Genomic DNA, 17,612 nt, shown 5'->3' with positions numbered 1-17,612 from the left:
TTTTAACATTCCAACTTTCAAAGGTTTTCCTCCCATCTACTCTGACTGCAGGCAGTCTCAACCACTGTACCATTTTTCTTATTTCAGGCAACTGTTCATCACTTTATGCTAACTGGGCATTTAAGAGTAAGTATACGTTTTTATACTTTCACAAAACAAATTATTTTCAAATGATAATGCGTGTACTGTACATTCATGAATGTACAGCTTGTTTATTAAAACATATTTAAAGGTTTAAAGGCTGCTCATGAATAGCAGAGGCAAGGGACCGTGACATTGCCCTTCAAGCAGGATAAGGCCCTAGAGACTGACCATATTACGTATGATCAACGCCCAAGCCCCCTCTCCACCTAAGCTAAGACCAAGGAGGGCCAGACAATGGCTGCTGATGACTCAGCAGATAGACCTATAGGCTCTCCCAAAGCCCATATCCTAAGCCCCCTCTCCTAAGACCAAGGAGGGCCAGGCAATGGCTGCTGATGACTCAGCAGATAGACCTATAGGCTCTCCCAAAGCCCACATCCTTAGCTCACAAGGATAGTGAGGTTGCAGCAACTAAAGGAACTAAGAAGTTTGAGCGGGACTCGAACCCCGGTCTGGCAATTATAAGGCTAGGACGCTACCAACAGGCCACAACCTTGTACTTGTAAAAAGATTCTAAAAGTTTAAATATATCATTAATTGCACATTCCCTCACTTGGTCGCCAAGACAGAATCTAAGCTTACATAATAGAGAGTGATGCAAAAGAAAAATCTATAACTTCTCGTGTATATACCCTGTTGAAATCAAGGAAAGCAATAGCATACGATAGAGGTTCACCGTCATTATGAAACCACCGAGTATAAGTCTTGACATTATGAAAGTAAAACACAGTATCAAGAATTCACCTCAATATCAAGTCAATAAACCAAATGTTCATTTTTTTTTACTAGTGGTTGGCAGAATATATAAAATATTGCATAAAATTAAATTATAAAAGACCCAAACAACTGCAGTAAAATTATTCTGTGTTATTAAAAAGAAATCTTTAAGGGAGGAGTTTCGGAATACCATTGAAAACCAATTGAAAAAGTTATGAATATCTAAATCTCACAATATGATGAACAATAAATATAATTGCCTCACCTTTTAAAAATGTTTAATTTCCTAATGTGAATTTCATCTGATATCAAAATTTGGACTGTATAATTTCAGGAGTAATAAAAAAATTTCAAATGTACAGTATATTACCACACAGAACTAAAAAAAAAAAAAAAAAAAAAAAAAAAAAAAAAAAAAAAAAAAAAAAAAAAAAAAAAAAAAAAAAAAAAAAAAAAAATTATAACCACCCTATTCCTATAGAAAAATGTTTAATTTTCCATCACTAACCTCACTAGCACTAATGCCGTCTATTTACTTATTATCTACTCGTGCCATTTCTTTCATCCTCATGTAATATGCCTCATTTCATTTCTATTTTCCATAAAAAAAAACAAGAAAGTTATATAATAACAGAAGAAAAATATCTTAGTGCATTCTTGAAAATCAATATCGAAAGATTTTTTTATCAGAATGGAAAATATTTCGTAACTAAGTTACCGGAACATAACGACACAAACTGAACTAGCAACCTTAAATCTTAAAACTCATTGCAGATTTTGAAATAGTTTTTAATATGTAAAAATAAATGTGAATACTAAAAAATATTTTCTATACGCGCTGCATGAACTGTACCTAACACCGATATAAGTAAGCATGAATAAAAAATATACTAATAGCAACACCCAAACTATAGAAATATATTGAGCATGATACTTAAAAGGTAAAGTTTCCAAAGGAACATGTATCCATCCATATACTTTTAATGGCAAATAAATACTGCACTACTAGAAAAATCTGACCTCTGGTAATTCCAAACTCCAAGACAAAGCATACTTGGAGTAACAAACAGTAACCAATATGATCTGGTCCAACCCACGCTAATTCAGTTCCTGCATGAACTTCACAGACCAAAACCGTTCAAGGAACTGTTGGGCGATAAAGCCCCAAGTTCTACATATGCTGAACGCTACCTTATTCTACATGTACCAATACACTCTACAAGTTGTGTTATAAATATTATGAGCCTCATGTATCTTCTTGAGAACGGGATGCTTATTTCATGCTCTCAAACCTCAACTATGATAAGGTAGGCATACATATGTTTGTATATATACATTCCTGAAATGACAATTTTAAGGACAACGTTTGTGACACTTTCTACCTGCAGTATTGAATTTCCTTTCCTGCAAAAAAAATCCACAAGAAGGGCTTCTATCGTCTCCTGAGAAGAACCACAGGGACGTCATCAGATACCCCTACTCTTGTAGGCTGACTGTGGAAAGCGAAAACTGGTCTTCCGTGCGATGTTCGCATCCGTCGTCTCCTTCTGCCTCTTCTAATAGAGGAGCTCCTAAAATTCAATAAATAAGAAATGTATTAAGGACGATTCTGTTGAACGATACAAGTCTCAAAACCTGCAACTAGTCAAGTACCACTTTACAGCAACAGGTAACATCACATTAATCAATATTTTCTAATTTTTAAATAATGTGATTTCATAACTAGAAAGTTCTTTCATAAAGACCCACTAACCCTATATAATATTACTATTAATAGTATTTCTGGGCTCAATCCCTGTGCTGCGCAGTGAAATGCTCCTTAAGCACCATTTCAAAGGAATATAACTGCTAATATTACCAGAGAAAAAATGTAAAGGAATGCTAGGTTGAACTAGCTCGCTCACCTAATGGTGTCGGTATAGACTGGGGCGAAATACCAGAGGTCTCGTACCATTTAGACTTCTCCTCTTCGAAATCCCCCAATAGTGAGGTGCCGTTCAACCTCCCCTGCCTCGCAGACCAGTACTACTAACTCAACCCACGCTTGCCCATCACTCCTTTCAAGCACCTGTTTGATATAAGTCCAAGTTTTTTATTTCGTGTGTTTCATTGGATTTATCATCAACTTTCTCTCGATGGCCGATTCCCAAGATACCCCATCGAAGTTAAGTACCTTATCCATGAGTTTTTAACGAGATTGGGCAGTGTCATCTTTGTTTTTATTATTGAGAAGTGTTTATATGAGCGGCGTCCCCGTTCTTTCTTTCGCCTCTGCCCTTTGTCTCGTTAGTTCGTCCGTCTTTTATATTCGTTCGATCCTTTAGGAGTTTTTTCCTTATATTCATTTAGTACACCGACTTTATGCTTTCATATAGCAATATTCATTTAGTACACCGACTTTATGCTTTCATATAGCATTTATTTTATGTTATCCTATGATATCGGTGTTAGCGTTTCATCAGGAGTAGGTTATGTTGGTATGCCTGCATTCGTGCATGTTGGTGGAAAGCGTCACCATTGAGATTGTTTCGCTAGTTCTAGGAGCTTTAATTTCGACCATCTCACTTATTATTAGTAAAACCTTTTGTTTTATTACGCTCCACCTAGTTTTACGTTTGGTTCGAGTGGGACTCTCGCGTATTTTGTTGTTTTTACTGTTCGATCTACCGCTTCAGTAACTAGGTTGGTACCCCTGCTTTCCATCTCCTGATGGCGTCATGCTCCTCCCTTTTTACTCGCCCGAGTCCCTCTCTCGCCATATTTTTTCTGCATGCCTAACCTTACTTACGTGATTTCACTTTTAATTCATTAATTATTTTTATGTATTTGTGCATTGATATTATATTTATTGCTTGCTCCGTTATGATCATATTTTTGGGATTTTCATGTCATGATTAGGGGATCTCCAGTTGGTAGCCCTGTCTACCACTGCGCACTGGCAATTTCCCTGTACCAATACACCCCCCCCCAACAAGTTGGGGAGGTTATTCCATCCCCCCCCCCCCCTTCAGTGTACACCCTTCCTCTCACTCGATGGTTGTTGGTTATGATTTACGGGTCAAGTATGCTTGTACCTCAGTCTTCCATCAACGTTCCGACATATTGAGGACTGAGTATACCAACGGGGTATGACTTAGTCTCATTCATTCATACCGGGCGGTTTCGTCTCCCCCCTCCCGTCGCCATCGGTCGGGGAGGGGGAAGGCCGGGACCACCGGGGACTATCACACGTGATTAGTCGGTATAACTGCACCTTGGTGTAACCTTGCTTTTAGCTACGGTTGTTAGAATGAGCACTTATATTAGGAGTGTCCTCCCCTACGGTACCTCATGCTATTATCGTCCGTATAGGACTTATTATATCCCATATCATTATTTTATATTCTACATGAATCATTACCTTTGTCCCGGTACCTCAGGTAAGGTAGGGGGGTTCCACTGGCTCCCCCCGCGCTCTTCCGTTGTACCCTCCCGTCATACCCTCCCGTCATCAGACATCGGAGCCGCCGAGCTCTTAACTACAAGATCGGTTGACACTGACACGGTTTTGATTAATATCCTCCCTCCGGGAGCCCTATTCATTACAGACATTAGTTTTAGATCATAATTGGCGTTTTCTATTTATGTACTTTAAGGATGTATCTTGGGTACTTTAAGTTTACTTTAAGTTACTTTAAGTTTACTTACCAACCCTGTTCCCCGGCCACGGGGGCCCCGGAACTAGTTATGATTATATATTCATCACTGTTTTTTGCATCCTTTTTCATACCCGGCTCTGCCGGATTGCTATTGGAATAGTCTCAGTTCTCTGCATGTTTAGTCTAAGGCTATACATTTATTTTATTAACTGGCAGGTCCCGGACCCTCCGGGACCCCTTATAGAGAAACTAGTAGATGCTCATGGACTATTCCTTTTACAGGTGGTCCGTTGCCGGATGACAGCCTGCGCGGCCGTCCTTCACCAGCCTTGCGGCCATGCTGTCTGTCGGTCCCACGCGGACTGTGGGATCCAGATGGACGATATTGTGGTATGGCACCCTGACAACTGCCTTATCTGTTATGACCTTATCTCCACCCTCGCTTCAGATTCGGTGAGCCTCTTTCAGTCATATGAATCTTCGGGTTCATTTATCATTTTGTCCCTCGGGTTTGCTAACCTTATCCCCGTTCTTTCAGAGTTCCCAGGCGGTTAAAACTTCAGCAAGAGCCACTTTGAAATTGTGGGTAGGCGGCTTCGCCCGTAACGTAAAGGCCAGGAAGCCCTACGTCCTCTCAGAAGATTATTGTAGACTTATCTACCCGAACGCAAAATCTTCGGCAGCAGTGCCTAGGCAAGTGGCGGCTCCTATAATTGCTGACATTGCGGAAACCGTAGAACTCAATCTCGTCCAGGATACAGACATCACTGACGACCCGGACCCCATTGAAGACAATGTTACGGCTCTGACCTTAGACATAGAGCCCATGGTTTTTGACGAACCTGACACAGGTAAGGTTGTAAGTGAGGCAGGTGGGTCTGGCGCTAAGACCTCTCTTCTTAGCCCCTCTTTTTCTCCAACTTCTAATAATTCTTCCTTTCTTGGTTTTGAAGGGAACCACGAATCCTCCCCGAGATCGCTCTCGGTTCCTGCCAAGGTCAAATCTCAGAAAAGACCTTTAGTGAGGACTCGTCAGAATCCTACACTTCCTGGATCATCGAAGCCCAAGAAGGCTCCCCTCCCCGGAGCTCCTAGTGACTCGACTAGCACTGCCCCTATGTCTCAGGACCCGGGAGTGCAGTCATCCCCCTTAATTACCACAACCAACCTCGACCCGGAGGCCCTCACGAATATGTTGTCGAGGGTCGTTACAGAGCAGATTAGTTCTATACTTTCTGCCGTCACCAGAAGACTAGATACCCTGGAAAGTGGACTGCCTCAACAACAGCAGTTCCTCATCCCGGACGCCTCAAAACTTCCACCCTTCACGAAGAACAACCCGTGGAAAATGGCGCTCCACTGTCCTTTCACGGACGGAATGTTGACCATCGAGGGTTTTGGGACCAGGCCCATTGAAGATTTTGAGTTCTTCCCTCCCGGTCTTCAATTTCCTTTCCCCGGCTTCGCCCGGCTTACGGAAGAGGCTCTTGTCCGACTAGATAAGGTCCCTAAAGAGACCGTTATCTTTCCGAAGGAACAGGCTCAGTCTGTTTGGGTTCGAACCTTAAATGAGTGGGGTTGTACAAACACCATGCTGACCCCCCACAAGAGTACTTACACCATGTTTCTTGTGGACGAACAGACCCCCACTCCTTGCGTCACCAAAATGGTTGAATTAGCCCTTCAGGCAGTGACCGAAGATAAGCCTTTGCCACAACTCCGGGAGACAGATCCTACATCTCTGCTGTTCCCATCAGATAATGAATGTTGGCTTAACATTCAATCGACATTCACTTCTGGTAAGCTATCCGCGGACTGTGCATCGACGCAATTCAGTGAACGCCTCCCAAGACTACCTGAAACCTTAATCCGACTCGAGTTCGAGTCCCGGTCTAGGTTTAGCCGGAGCCTCAACATCTCGACTATGGCGGAGATGTTTTCTCTTACTTATGACGAGGAACACTCTTTTAAAGTTATGACTAAAGCCACCCTGCAATCTTTGTTAGCAGACTGCTACGACTTCTTGGTGGCCAAAAGACGTTGCCGTAAGCATGTCTTATCTGAAGCCACTATCCGCCATGAGCCAAATAAGCTCATTAAAGCCTCTGCTTGGGGTCCGGACCTTTTCCCGGAGGACATGGTCAACTCGGTATTGAGCGAAGCTGCCAGAGTGAACCAGAGCCTCAAAGTCCGTTGGGGTCTCACTCCCAAACGGAAGTTCGAACAATCGAGCATTCACTCCCGGGGCAGAAAAAGGCTACGCCCTTATAGCTCTACCCAATTCCGCCAACCTATTCAAGTAGTCCAGTCGGCCCCGGTCTCTCAGGGCATCCAACCCTCCACCTCCAAGTCTCAGCCCCAAGTGAAGTATGTCCTCGTCCCTGAAAACCAAGTGGCTTCGAACTCTTTTACCTCTCCTGTTTATAACCCGGTCTATGAGTCCCGGTTTTCCTCCCAAGGATACCAACGAGGCAGGGGCCCCGGTTCGAGGGGTTCTTTTCAGAACAGAAGCAAAGGGAGATATTTCTCCCGTGGAAAAGGGTCACGTGGTGGCCGAGGCGGTAAAACCTCCAACTACTGACGGTCTTCAGGTAGGAGGGAGACTTTATGTGTTCCGGAGTCGCTGGAAATTCAGTCCTTGGGCCTTCAGCATAATCTCCAAGGGCCTGGGGTGGAGTTGGATAGAAGGGCCTCCTCCACCAAACAGATTCCATCAACCCTCGACACCGGACCTACTTTTGTTTACCCAAGATCTTCTTCGCAAGAACGCGATCAAGGAAACGAAATATCTGAAGTTTCAAGGTCGCTTATTCAGCGTTCCGAAGAAAGACTCCGACAGCCGAAGGGTCATCCTCGATCTGTCTCGACTAAACTTGTCCATTCAATGCGACAGGTTTCACATGCTTACCGTCTCGCAGGTGCGAACCTTGCTTCCCCGTGGGGCCGTCACCACCTCCATCGATCTTACCGATGCTTACTATCACGTTCCAATAGCGAGACACTTCCGCCCATTCCTAGGATTCAAACTGGACGACAAGGCTTACACGTTCAAAGTGATGCCTTTCGGGCTCAACATCGCGCCCAGAATCTTCACGAAACTGGCGGAATCGGTCATTCAGGAACTCCGATCCCACGGAATCCAAGTCGTCGCATACCTGGACGATTGGCTAATCTGGTCAGACAACGTCGAGGATTGTCTCAAGGCAACAAACAAGGTGATCCAATATCTTCAGTTTCTGGGATTCCAGATAAACTTCGGAAAGTCTCGTCTGACACTAAAGACCAAATTTCAGTGGCTGGGATTACGGTGGGACCTACGTTCTCACACTCTATGTCTCCCCAGGTCCAAGAGGATAGAGATTGCGAAAAATACCAAACGGTTTCTCGGGGAAAAGGTAACTTCCAGAAGGAACCAGGAGAGGATTCTAGGGTCCCTACAATTCGCTTCAGTGACAGACCTCCTTCTGAAAGCGAAACTGAAAGACATCAACCGAGTTTGGCGCTCCAGAGCGAACACCAAACGTCGGGACAAGAAGACACGCCTTCCTCCCATTCTTCGGAAGAGGCTTCTCCCATGGACAACCGCCAAGAGCCTATCAAAATCGGTTCCGTTGCAGTACCCCCCTCCAAGGATAGTCATCCACACGGATGCCTCCCTATCAGGTTGGGGAGGCTACTCCCAACACAGGAAAGTTCAGGGCCTTTGGTCCACAATGTTCCAGCAATTTCACATAAACGTCCTGGAGGCCATGGCTGTCTTACTAACCTTGAAACGTCTTTCCCCGGCCAAGAAACAACATCTGAGGATAGTCCTCGACAACGAAGTCATAGTCCGTTGTCTAAACAGAGGGGGCTCCAAGTCAGGTCCCATCAATCACGTGATGGTGGCAATCTTCTCCCTGGCGGCCTCAAACCAATGGCACCTATCCGCCGTTCATCTGGCTGGAGTTCGGAACGTTGTGGCAGACGCACTCTCCAGGACGGTACCGTTGGAGTCAGAATGGTCACTAGATCGCAAATCCTTTCAATGGATCCTCTTCCAAGTGCCGGATCTCCAGGTAGACCTCTTCGCGACGGAATCCAACCACAAGCTGAAATGTTATGTGGCCCCCAACCTGGACCCTCGGGCTTACGCCACGGATGCCATGTCTCTCGACTGGAACGCCTGGGAAAGGATTTACCTTTTCCCACCGGTGAAGCTACTGATGAAAGTGCTGGACAAACTTCGAACGTTCAAAGGTCAAGTAGCCCTGGTGGCCCCCAATTGGCCCAAGAGCAATTGGTTTCCTCTTTTACTGGAGCTGAATCTCCACCCTCACCAGATTCCCAACCCGACTTTGACCCAGATAGTACAAACGTGCACTGTGTTCGCTTCCTCAAACATTCAGACCACCCTAACTTTATGGACTTCATGAAGTTTGCGGCACACAAAGGGGCTAACATAGACCCCCAGAATACTTTATTTTTAGAATCTGACAAGAGAGACTCCACTCTTCGTCAATATGACTCAGCGGTCAAAAAACTAGCTAAGTTTTTGAAAGATTCTAGTACTGACTTTATGACACTAAACCTAACGGGAACCTTTTTCAGAACCTTGTTTGAGTCGGGCTTAGCAGCCAACACTATTACTACCATCAAGTCTGCCTTGAAGAAGATTTTTCTAATCGGCTTTAATATAGATCTAACAGATTCATTGCTAGCTTCGATCCCAAGAGCCTGTGCCAGACTGAGACCATCTTCTCGTCCTAGCCCGATTTCCTGGTTTCTCAATGATGTTCTTAAACTAGCGTCAGAAACCGTCAACGATTCATGCGAGTATATACCTCTACTCAGGAAAACTCTCTTTCTCGTGAGTTTGGCATCTGGCGCCAGGATTTCGGAATTAGCTGCCTTATCAAGGGATCCAGGCCACATAGAGTTCCTTCCGTCAGGAGAGGTCCTCCTCTCCCCAGACAAGGTCTTCTTGGCCAAAAATGAAGACCCTCAGAATAGATGGTCCTCCTGGAAAATCATCCCTCTCCTTCAGGATCCTTCCCTATGCCCGGTTACCACTCTAAAGTCCTTTCTATCAAGGACTTCCTATAAGACCTCGGGACCCTTGTTCATCAGGGAGCGGGGAGGGACTATAACTTTGAAAGGGATCAGACAACAGATCTTGTATTTTATTAAACAGGCCAATCCAGAGTCTTTTCCTCACGTCCACGACATTCGGGCGGTAGCGACCTCAATAAATTTTTTCCATCATATGAACTTTACAGATATCTCTAAATATACCGGATGGAAATCCCCCTCAGTGTTCAAGCGGCACTATCTTAAACAATTAGAGGCCCTTCAACTCGCTACCGTAGCTGCAGGGAGCGTGGTATCCCCCGGACAAATTCCTTCTAACTAATCCCTGAATCCTATATCTTCCACCTTCTTCCTCTTACCTGCCTCACTTACAGTTCCTACCTGAGTTCGGTTTGTTGTATCACACCCATGGGTGTTCCTAGTTCGTAACATTGCCATTTTATTATCATTGTTCAATTTATTCTTCCATACGAACTGTATTTCTTTAGTGTTCAAGTGTATGTAATTTGTTCCAGTGTTTGACCTTAATTGGTTTTGTTTTAAGTTAATGTTCTTTTGTCTTCCCTTCCTGGGATATTATACCTTATCATGCTGATGTTATTAAAGACGTCCGTCTTCTACGTTAACTTTTGATTAAACCACTGTTTGTTATGTTGATTTTTATTCGTTCCCGTATAGTTAATAAAGTTTGGGTTCGTTTTCTCTGGTACTATTTCACTGCGCGGCACAGGGATTGAGCCCAGAAAAGGGATTTTGACGAAGGAAAAATCTATTTCTGGGCGAGAGACCTGTGCCGCCCAGTGAACCCACCCTATTTGCTCCCCCCCTGTTCAGACCCCAAACTTAAGGGTGCTGTAAGGAGTGATGGGCAAGCGTGGGTTGAGTTAGTAGTACTGGTCTGCGAGGCAGGGGAGGTTGAACGGCACCTCACTATTGGGGGATTTCGAAGAGGAGAAGTCTAAATGGTACGAGACCTCTGGTATTTCGCCCCAGTCTATACCGACACCATTAGGTGAGCGAGCTAGTTCAACCTAGCATTCCTTTACATTTTTTCTCTGGTAATATTAGCAGTTATATTCCTTTGAAATGGTGCTTAAGGAGCATTTCACTGGGCGGCACAGGTCTCTCGCCCAGAAATAGATTTTTCCTTCGTCAAAATCCCTTTATTATTATTACTATTATTATTATTATTACAAGCTAAGATATAACCATAGTTGGAAAAGCAAGATGCTATAAGCCCAAGGGCTCCAATAGGAAAAATAGTCCAGTGAGGAAAGGATACAAGGAAATAAACAAACTACAATCTAAGTAATAAACAATCAAAATAAAATATTTTAAGAATAGCAACATTAAATTGGATCTTCCATATACTGTATAAACTATAACTTACAAAACAAGAGAAAGAGAAATGAAAAAGAATAGTGTGCTCGAGTGTACCCTCAAGCAAGAGAACTCTAACCCTATATTTGTTGCCTGAATATTCCCAGGTTCACCAAACTTCCGTCTGATAGAAAGAAGGTAGTTTCTCACACATACCAAAATGGGATGTCTCAACTGAAAACTCTCCTTTATGTGTAAATGGTGTGAGGCAGCAAGACTCACAGGGCTGGGAGGAGGGCACACAGTGTATGATCATTAGGTTTGTGAAAAAAAAAACAAAAAAAAACTTATAAAATTAATTGATTTCATTAAAACCCTATTGTTTACACACACTGTATGATAGCATTGTTATCTAAATAGGAGGTCCAATGCTGAATACCCATGTATGTTGCAGGATTGTAAAAAGTATGAGCCAAACCAGCTAAAGTGAAAATAAAGGCCTTTTCACGAGGTAATTCTTTCAGAATAGAAAGTGGAGTACAGTCCAGTACTTTTCCATCAGCATGAGAGGCAATAAATAATAACCATAGAATTCTATTTCTCTTGCCAGTGTCATTAATGAGAGATGAAGTGAATGATTACCAAAAATAAAAACCCTTAAACAGTGACTTCTAGTCTCAATAAAGTAATTCCTTCCACTACGGGTAATATTATTACTAAGCTACAACCGCGATTGGATAAGCAGGATGCTATAAGCTCGAGGGCTCAAACAGGGAAAAATAGCCTAATGAGGAAAGGACATAAGAAAATAAACTACAAGAGAATTAATGAATATGATATTTTGATTATAAAATAAATTTTTGAATATACTTACCCGTTGAATATATAATAGCTGACGTCTCGGACGGCTCGACAGAAAAACACAAAAACTCGCGAGCGATCACCATGAAGGTTGCGGGTGTGCCCACCAGCGCCAACTATCGGCCAGATACCGCATATACATGTAAACAGCCTCAGTTCTTCTCATTCCGCTGGGTCTCTATCGGGGAGGAAGGGAGGGCCTATAATTTATATATTCACCGGGTAAGTATATTCAAAAATTTATTTTATAATCAAAATATCATTCTTAAATATTAAACTTAGCCGGTGAATATATAATAGCTGATTCACACCCATGGTGGTGGGTAGAGACCAGTATTAATACAGTTTACGGCGTATATGCTTAGAGTTTTTGACAGTTATATCATAACAAAACCCAAATAAATATAGGTACCTGGTAAGGAAGCTGACTCTGACGATTACTCTGCCTTGTTAGTCCGCTTTCCTCACGAAGCCCAGCCATCCTCTCAGGATGCTGAAAGACTTCCAGGAGCTGAAGTATCCAGGGCGACAACCCATACAACAGGACCTCATCAAAACCCTTAATCTGGGCGCTCTCAAGAAATGACATTTGATCACCCGCCAAATCAACCAGGATGCGAAAGACTTCTTAGCCTTCCGTACAACCCAAAACAAGATTAAAAACATTTCAAGAGACAGATTAAAACGATATTGGAATTAAGGGAATGTAGTGGCAGAACCCTCACCCACTACTGCACTCGCTGCAACGAATGGACCCAGTGTGTAGCAGTCCTCATAAAGAGTCTGGACATCTTTTAAGTAAAATGACGCGAATACCGACTTGCTTCTCCAAAAGGTCGCGTCCATAATACTTTGCAGAGATCTGTTTTTCTTAAAGGCCACGGAAGTTGCTATAGCTCTTACTTCGTGCGTCTTAACTTTAAGCAAGCAACGGTCTTTTTCACTCAAGTGAGAATGAGCCTCTCAGATTAAAAATCTAATAAAATATGACAAAGCATTCTTTGACATAGGCAATGATGGCTTCTTAACTGAGCACCACAAGGCCTCAGATCCACCTCGTAAGGATTTGGTACGAGCTAAATAAAACTTCAGAGCTCTAACTGGACACAGTACTCTTTCAAGCTCGTTGCCTACGATCTCTGACAGGCAAGGTATATCAAATGACTTAGGCCAAGGACGAGAAGGCAGTTCATTTTTGGCCAAGAAACCAAGCTGAAGTGAACATGTGGCTTTATCTGTGGAAAAGCCGATGTTCCTACTGAAGGCATGGATCTCACTGACCCTTTTAGCCGAAGCCAAGCACACTACGAAAAGCGTCTTGAGGGTGAGATCCTTCAGGGAGGCTGAATGTAATGGCTCAAACCTGTCGGACATTAGGAACCTTAGGACCACGTCTAAGTTCCATCCAGGAGTTGCCATACGACGCTCCTTAGAGGTCTCGAAAGACTTAAGGAGATCTTGGAGATCTTTATTATTGGAAAGATCTAAGCCTCTATGTCTGAATACAGACGCCAACATGCTCCTGTAGCCCTTAATAGTGGGCGCTGAGAGGGAGCGAACATTTCTCAGATGTAGGAGAAAATCTGAGATTTGGGCTACAGAGGTACTGGAAGAGGAAATAGATGCTGACTTGCACCAGTCTCTAAAGACTTCCCACTTCGACTGGTATACTTTGATGGTAGAAGCTCTCCTAGCTCTCGCAATCGCTCTGGCTGCCTCCTTCGAAAAGCCTCGAGCTCTTGAGAGTCTTTCGATAGTCTGAAGGCAGTCAGACGAAGCGCGGGGAGGCTTTGATGAAGATCCCTTACGTGGGGCTGCCGTAAGAGATCTATCCTTAGAGGAAGACTCCTTGGAACGTCTACCAGCCATTGAAGTACCTCTGTGAACCACTCTCTCGCGGGCCAGAGGGGAGCAACCAACGTCAACCTTGTCCCTTCGTGAGGCGAACTTCTGCAGTACCTTGTTGACGATCTTGAACGGTGGGAATGTGTACACGTCCAGGTGAGACCAGTCCAGTAGAAACGCGTCTATGTGGGTCGCCTCTGGATCTGGGACTGGCGAGCAATAGGTCGGGAGCCTTTTGGTCAACGAGGTGGCAAAGAGGTCTATGGAGGGTTGACCCCAAGTCGCCCAAAGACTCTTGCACACGTCCTTGTGGAGGGTCCATTCCGTGGGGATCACCTGACCTCTCCGACTGAGACAGTCTGCCAAGACGTTCAAGTCCCCCTGGATGAATCTTGTCAACAAGGAGATGCCTCGATTTTTTGACCAGATGAGGAGGTCCCTTGCGATGACGAACAGTGTGTGGGAGTGAGTGCCTCCTTGCTTGGAGATGTACGCCAAAGCTGTGGTGTTGTCTGAATTGACCTCTACCACTTTGTTTCGAAGAATGCTCTCGAAACTCATCAAGGCCAAGTGGACCGCTAATAGCTCCTTGCCGTTGATGTGCATGCTCTTCTGAACCGACGTCCAAAGACCCGAACATTCCCGACCGTCTAGAGTCGCACCCCAACCCAAATCCGACGCGTCTGAGAACAACACGTGGTTTGGGTTCTTGACTGCCAGGGACAGACCCTGTCTCAGACTTATGTTGCTGTCCCACCAGTTCAGGCATGCTTTTACTGGCTCGGAGACCGGGATTGATACAGCTTCTAAAGTCTTGCTCTTGTTCCAGTGAGAGTCTAGATGGAACTGGAGAGGGCGAAGGTGAAGTCTCCCTAGCGAGACAAACTGCTCCAGGGATGACAGAGTCCCTACGAGGCTCATCCAACTTCTTACTGAACAACGGTCTTTTTTCAGCATGAGTCGGACTTTGAGCAGGGCATGCTCTATTCGGGTGGCAGACGGAAAAGCCCGAAAAACTAGACTGCGAATCTCCATCCCCAAATAGAGAATCGTCTGGGATAGAATAAGTTGAGACTTTTCTAAGTTTACCAACAGTCCCAACTCCTTTGCCAGACCCAACGTCCAGTGAAGGTCCTGCAGACAGCGATGACTGGACGATGCTCTGAGAAGCCAGTCGTCCAAGTACAGGGAGGCTCGAATTCCCGATAAATGAAGGAATTTTGCCACATTCCTCATGAGCCTCGTAAACACGAGAGGAGCAGGGCTGAGGCCGAAGCACAGTGCTCGAAACTGGTACACCACATTCCTGTAAACAAACCTCAGATACGGTTGAGAATCCGGGTGTATAGGAATGTGGAAGTACGCATCCTGCAGGTCGAGAGAGACCATCCAGTCTCCCTCTCTGACCGCTGCTAGGACGGACTACGTGGTCTCCATCGTAAATTTTGTTTTCGTAACAAAAACGTTGAGCGCACTGACGTCCAGCACTGGCCTCCAACCTCCCGTATGCTTTGGGACTAGGAAGAGACGGTTGTAAAATCCCGGTGATTGAAGGTCCGAGACTTTCACCACCGCTCCCTTCTCTAGCAACAGAGACACCTGGTGATGTAGTAACGGAATCAACTTGTCGACAAGACCGACAGAGAAGAACTGAGGCTGTTTACATGTATATGCGGTATCTGGCCGATAGTTGGCGCTGGTGGGCACACCCGCAACCTTCATGGCGATCGCTCGCGAGTTTTTGTGTTTCTGTCGAGCCGTCCGAGACGTCAGCTATTATATATTCACTGGCTAAGTTTAATATTTAAAAATAAAATTTTCTAAGAACTGTAACGACATTAAAATAAATCTTTCTTATATAAACTATAAAACTTCAAAAAATTACAACTAGAGGAAGAACAATAAGATAGAATAGTGTGTCCAAGTGTACCCTCAAGCAAAAGAACTCTACTCCAAGACAGTGGAAGACTATGATACAGCGATTATGGCACTACCCAAGACTTAGAGAACAATGGTTTGATTATTAAGTGTCCTCCTAAAAGAGCAGCTTACCATAGCTAAAGAGTCATCAAATAAAATGTACTGAAGCAATTTAAATATAGACCACTTAGACTTCCTTGGCTTGCAGTTTTACTTTTTACGCTTGGCCATCAATTCTATTCTAGGTGTTGAATGTGTATATACAATTCCAGTAAAGATCTTATATTGAACGCAAAAAAGAATTGCATGACAGATTTCCAACTTTCAACACCCCACAGCCATTGCCTGCCCCCCCTGGTTCTAGTTTGGGTGGAGAAGGGACATTGACACTGATCATATGTATATACGGTTGATCTCTTAGGACACTGTCTGCCTCTGCTACTCACGAGTCAACTTTAAAACTGAACCTTTAGACCTTTCAAAGAAGTACAAACTGGATTACTGTGAACATATTTTTCTTCGTGGTGTACTAATTTTCGTGGTCTTCATGGGTGGGCGAATCCACGAAATTACAAACCCAACGAAAATTTTTATACACTGTCAGATTTTGGTATTGAACTTTGACACATTTGATTTGCGTTGGTGACCTCCATTTTTTAAACCATTGTGGATCATCAATTTTTATTTGTTATTGTGAATATGTTTTATTTTGGTGAGCACTATAATAATTGTTTGAAAGTGATATGCCTACTAACTATCTCGTCTCTATTTTAACCCTTTTACCCCCGGGGTATTTGGAAATTTCCAACCCTTAACCCCCAAGGGGTTAATTTTTTCCCAGCACATTTTGCAGTATATATTTTTTAAATTGCTCTAACAGCCTTAATTTTTGTCATAGAGAGGTCAGGTTGGTCTCATTCTCTTGGAAAATGCCTGAATTTTCTCAAAAAATTATCAAAAAATAGGAAAAACAAATTTTTATAGCATTTTTTTGCAAGGACGTACCAGTACGTCCATGGGGGTAAAGGGATGGCTTTTGTGAAACGTACCAGTACGTCCTTTGGGGGTAAAAGGGTTAAAGGCTGTTAATTACCACTGAGTAACAACAAAAGATTTTGAGTAATGTTTAGAAAAACTTGGGTAGTTCTTTAATTTTCATTTTAGGCAGCGACATTATAACCATTTGTAGTGATAAGTAATCCCTTAATTAGTGTTAATTATTGAAATTTTTAATAATTGGATGAAAGCAATGCATTACAAATGAACACTTTATCATAATTGGGGTTCAACTAATAACCAAAACGGAAAAGTTTTAAAACAGAAATCCACGAATTTATGAATTCACGAACCAACATTTTTTATAAAACGAAAATTGGTACCCACGAACAAAAATACGTTCACAGTAATATATTATTATTATTATTATTACTATCCAAGCTACAACCCTAATTGGAAAAGCAAGATGCTATAAGCCCAGGGGCTCCAATAGGGAAAAATAGCCCAGTGAGGAAAGGAAATAAGGAAATAAATAACTGAAGAGAACAAATTAACAATAAATCATTCTAAAAAAAGTAATCTCAAAAGAAATATATCATATATAAACTATTAACAACGTCAACAACAAATATGTCATATATAAACTATAAAGACTCATGTCCGCCTGGTCAACAAAAAAGCATTTGCTCCAACTTTGAACTTTTGAAGTTCTACTGATTCAACTGATTTAATTTTGCTAACATAAGCAGAGGAATTGTTAAGAAACAACTAATGGATTACCAAAATAAAAATATTATCGTTCTGTATTATACAGTATATCAACATCATCTCCGAGACACACCGAGAGAGAAGACAAAGTTTCTACGTACCTTCATTGTTGACCAAAGATGAGGTATCAAATGATGCTAATGAACCAGCTAAAGCTCTGCACGACGGTGCCTGAGAGCCGTTACTGCTCGTCCCGCTCTGGGTGTCAACGGTCACGTTTGTGGAATCGCTCACTGCAACCGTGTCCGTTGATCCGAGACTGTCGCATGCTGACCAACTACGCATGCTCATGGAACGAGATGTGCTGTTGTAGAGATTATAAGAGTTAAGAAG

At 43.3% G+C, this 17,612-nt stretch overlaps 1 protein-coding gene across 3 annotated transcripts in view; it reads right to left on the bottom strand.

Moving 5' to 3' along the window:
* Positions 1 to 1,824: 1,824 nt before the first annotated feature.
* Positions 1,825 to 17,612, bottom strand: part of LOC137621069 (uncharacterized) — a 39,743-nt gene continuing 23,955 nt past the window's right edge. For 2 of the 3 annotated variants that reach the window (XM_068351507.1, XM_068351508.1), the window contains exons 12-13: positions 17,381 to 17,583; positions 1,825 to 2,432 (exon numbers count right to left, since the gene is read on the bottom strand). In XM_068351507.1, the coding sequence (XP_068207608.1) occupies positions 2,338 to 2,432; positions 17,381 to 17,583 (298 nt within the window). In that variant the 3' untranslated portion in view covers positions 1,825 to 2,337. The remainder of the gene's footprint in view (positions 2,433 to 17,380; positions 17,584 to 17,612) is intronic. The other variant, XM_068351509.1, reaches the window with a different exon arrangement.

The sequence above is a fragment of the Palaemon carinicauda genome, chromosome 27 (assembly GCF_036898095.1).
Source record: "Palaemon carinicauda isolate YSFRI2023 chromosome 27, ASM3689809v2, whole genome shotgun sequence".
Classification (NCBI taxonomy): domain Eukaryota; kingdom Metazoa; phylum Arthropoda; class Malacostraca; order Decapoda; family Palaemonidae; genus Palaemon; species Palaemon carinicauda.
The sequence above is the reverse complement of the archived record's forward strand: the minus strand, read 5'-3'. Positions and strand labels throughout refer to the sequence as shown.